At 33.6% G+C, this 4,387-nt stretch overlaps 1 protein-coding gene across 1 annotated transcript; it reads left to right on the top strand.

The window, feature by feature from the left end:
• The first annotated feature begins 1,072 nt into the window (after positions 1-1,072).
• On the top strand, positions 1,073-4,229 carry LOC131957289 (PAT complex subunit Asterix). Its single transcript, XM_059322015.1, has 4 exons — positions 1,073-1,310; positions 2,496-2,595; positions 3,037-3,134; positions 4,130-4,229. Exons 1-4 carry the CDS (start codon positions 1,261-1,263, stop codon positions 4,194-4,196), a joined length of 315 nt encoding a protein of 104 aa, XP_059177998.1. The 5' UTR covers positions 1,073-1,260; the 3' UTR covers positions 4,197-4,229.
• The last annotated feature ends 158 nt before the right edge of the window (positions 4,230-4,387 follow it).

Raw genomic sequence — 4,387 nt, 5'->3', positions numbered from 1 at the left:
TTAAATATTTAGATAGTGCAAATTAACTTAGGATAATTAAATGTAATGTGTGTAGGCTGTATACGCACAGGAATTTTTATAATTCATCTAAAAATATTTATTATGAAGTATGTAGATTGTAATTATTTTTAACTTAAGATAAGTATCATTTAATAGAATGCTCTAAAGTCCACGTTTTTATCGTGCTTTTTTTTAAAAAAAAATACCAATATTAAACTACCGTGAAATGGTAAGTTCACCTGACTTGCTGCCCTCAACTCATGGCAACAATAGTTATGTTTAGTTCAACCACCTTTACTTCCCACATTTATCACGCTCATTACATAACAAAACTTAGGATCAAAACAGAAAGCCGAAAAGGTTCAAAGGCTGTCGATGACGCATAACGTCAACAACACAAAATATGTTCAGACAATGGCTACTGAGGAGAGGCGGACCAGAGAATAGCCTACGGCAAAATTTGCCTAAATTTCTTTTATAATTAAATTTTCTACCGCGTTTTTAACTAAATACGTAACAAAAGTTGAGATTGTTGTGTAAATTATATTAGAGTATTTTTACTTACAATTGTTATAAACCATAAAGCTTTTAACGTCTATAAATAATTTATGCTATAAAAAAATACAACCCACAACAATAAACATGCAAAATTTTACAATTCTAAACAAATTTTAAAAAAATATTTCTAAAAAGATTTTTGTGACTTATTTTCTGTGACTTTATTTCTGTGACTTTTTTTCCGAAATTTTTTTTCCACTGTGACTTTTTTTCTGTGACTTTTTTTCCTAGCAAAAACTGTGACTTTTTTTCTGTGTTTTTTTTTCCTGTGACTTTTTTTCCGTTTACCGGTTAGAAGTGCCCGAAATTTCACTCTCCCGTTTAAATCTAGACAGACAGACATGATCAAAACAGAGGAAGCAATTTAAATAAAAGCTTTTGAAAAGGAGAAAATAATCCCTATATTTTATATTGGATACCTTAACTAATATTTAGTAGGGGGGGGGGGGGGAAGCCTAGTTGATTATAAATTTAAATGCGAAATGATTTTTATTAATAGTTTTTCTTCGACTATTTAGCATTACTTCCCCTAAATCGTATGTCGTACAGTAGCAATACACAGAGAAATACACAGGCTAGTCTAGGTTCCAGATACTTCTATTCTAGATCTAGACTAATCATCGGGATTAAGACTAGAAAACGAGATTAGTTGAACTACAAACATTTCCTAATCTTATAAAAACTGCTTTTTTAGAAACTGAAATGCAACAGGCGAATTCAAATGATCCTAAGAGACCAAATAAAGTTGTTCGGTAGGCACTCAGTCAGGCGACACTGTGTGTTGCTAGATTTCTAGATCTAGATTCTACTAGATCTAGTTCAACTTACTTTACTAGTCTAGATCTACTTCAGTAGATCTAGTAACTAGGTTCTAGTACTACTACTGTAGTACTTAGAGTACTTAGAATTATTAAATTAATAGGCCTAGTAGTAGGCCTACTCTCATAAATTTATTAATATTAGGCCTAGGCCTAACTAAAATTAGTAATCTACTAACTAATTACTAGCTTATTAGCCGCTAGCCTAATTAGTAATTTAAATTACTAGGCAAATGATTTCTAATTTCTAGAAACTAGATTAGTTGTTAGGGCCTAGGTAAAACTCCATTTTATCAGATTGTATTCACGTTACCCTCCAGTTCAGCGTATTTATTATAAACTACACAAACGAAGCACACAAAAACATTAACCCATATCCAATGATATTCTGCTAGCGTCCCACTTATGGGACTCTTGTAAAAAAATGGTTAAAAACTAGTTAAAACACAAATTATGTTTCATTGTATTTGAAAATGGTTAGAGTCGGTTAGACTATTGAATTTGTGTGTCTTTTGTGAACAATTTTAATTTAGAAAAATGTTGTAGCAGGGGCTTTGCAGGACTTGTTGATACAGAACTACAAATTCGATATAAAACTTATATATAAAATTTCATCAACCTAGCTGTAACGGTACTCAAGTTATCGAATATCGTGTTCACAGACATGTACACACAAACACAGACATACGGACAAGATTGCACAATTATGTTTTTCCGACTCAGGGAGGTGTGAAACGTTGCAAATCTCTATTTTTTTTTTTGCATGATTATAATACTTTCTCTATACTTCGTATACAAGAAAGTAAAAATATAAAACCACTGATCTTTCATGGTGAAATTTTTGTGTTTGTTTTTGACCAGAGTTTGGACACCCCAAAATGCCTGGGACCCGCCCTCCACTGTAGTTCGCACCCTAATTTAACGATTTAGATTCCTTGAATAATAATTGGGTCACTTCCTTAGATAATAATGTCACTTCCTTAGATAATAATTAGGGCACCACTTAGATAATAATTAGGGCACTTCCTTTGCAATAAGTGAATAAGTAGCCTGTCGTCATAACTAAAATGTCTGCCTGAACACAGCTGCTCTTGCTTCTAATTGTAAGGATTGTTTCAGCTACAAGGCCCCAGCCTCAGGAAGCCCCACAGATGACCCCACACCAGACTACATGAACCTTCTGGGCATGATCTTCAGCATGTGTGGGCTCATGATGAAAGTATGATCTTATGTGTGGGCTCATGATGAAAGTATGATCTTATGTGTGGGCTCATGATGAAAGTATGATCTTATGTGTGGGCTCATGATGAAAGTATGATCTTATGTGTGGGCTCATGATGAAAGTATGATCTTATGTGTGGGCTCATGATGAAAGTATGATCTTATGTGTGGGCTCATGATGAAAGTATGATCTTATGTGTGGGCTCATGATGAAAGTATGATCTTATGCCAGCATGTATATATGTAGTTATGATGATCAGTTTGTAGATCTATATGTAGATATGAAGGTCAGTTTGTTTTCATGAGAGTAAATAAAGTGCACCAAAAGCGTTTAGAATTTTATATTTAGGCATATATCTATCTAGGTTTTAATATTTATATCTCACTAGGTTTTAAGCTAAACAATTTTTCTAACTGTTGCTTTCATTTCCTTTTTCAGTTGAAGTGGTGTGCCTGGGTGGCAGTGTATTGTTCCTTCATTAGTTTTGCTAATTCAAGAACGTCAGATGACACAAAGCAAATGCTTAGCAGTTTCATGTAAGTGTTCAACTTTAACCATTAATGTCCCGTAACGCCCGCTGCCGCCCGCTTACAATACGCATAGAAAAATTAAATTTGTTTCATTAAAATTTGGCCTACAAATCCTAATTTTTAACTAAACAGGAAGTCGGATAGTTTCAGCATCCTTTTCCGGTTTTCTAATTTCAATGGCGCTTTTGAAAGATTAAAAAAAAATAGTTTCTTTCTATCTCGAAATTTTAGACTCATCTGTCGTATTTTTAGTAGATTTAATATTAAAAATAAAATAAAATAATGCCTCTAAACGGTTCTAGGCATGTATTTTATGGATTATATATCTTAAACATAACCAAATTGATATTTAACTGTTAAATTCGATGAATAGTTGCTTAGACAAAAATAAATAAAGTTGACTACCGAAAATGACCTGTTTTTGAATTTTCTCAGACATTTTTTATTTTTATACTGTACTTGTACCGAATATAATATATTCTATTTAATACTGTTGGAAAACCAGGTTTATTCCCAACATTAAGCAGTACTTTTTATCTTAATTTTCAATTTCATTTAGACAAAAACAAATATTTTGTGAAACTATTCACTTGATCATACAGAGTTATGCTCCTTACATTGGGCCGTCATGGGTGGAGTTTTGGTAGAATGAATGGGACATTAATGGTTAAGTAGCAGTTTCGTGTAAGTGTTCAATTTTTGGTAGCAGTAAGCAGTTCCATGTATTGTAAGTGTTCAATATTCAGTAACAGTTTCATGTAAGTGTTCAATATTCAGTAAGAAGTGTTTTGAATAACTCTTGCTTGAATTACAAGTTCCTCAGTGTCTGTAGATCATGCAGGATAGATTACTTTAAAGTATAAACATATTCTACATGCAATCTTCATGTGTAACCATATGTACATCTCCCCATAGCCCTGTGATGTAACATTGAGTGATATGAACAGATATCAGCTGTTTTTGATTTGGTTGCCTGACCTATGCCAGTGTTTCTTCTCCAGGTTGTCTATATCAGCTGTGGTCATGTCTTACCTACAGAACCCCCAGCCCATGCAACCTCCCTGGTGAATTGTTACTCTCCATTAAAATGATCAAACACCGGCTTTTGTCTTACCAGCTTTTGTCTTACCGGCTTTTGTCTTACCGGCTTTTGTCTTACCGGCTTTTGTCTTACCGGCTTTTGTCTTACCGGCTTTTGTCTTACCGGCTTTTGTCTTACCTTATGGCTAAAACATGAGATCTCTCTGAAAAACACAATG

The sequence above is a fragment of the Physella acuta genome, unplaced genomic scaffold, assembly GCF_028476545.2.
Source record: "Physella acuta isolate Inbredline_101_S28 unplaced genomic scaffold, ASM2847654v3 ptg000081l, whole genome shotgun sequence".
Taxonomy (NCBI): Eukaryota; Metazoa; Mollusca; class Gastropoda; family Physidae; genus Physella; species Physella acuta.
Note: the sequence above shows the minus strand (reverse complement) of the source record. Positions and strands in the feature narration are given on the sequence as shown.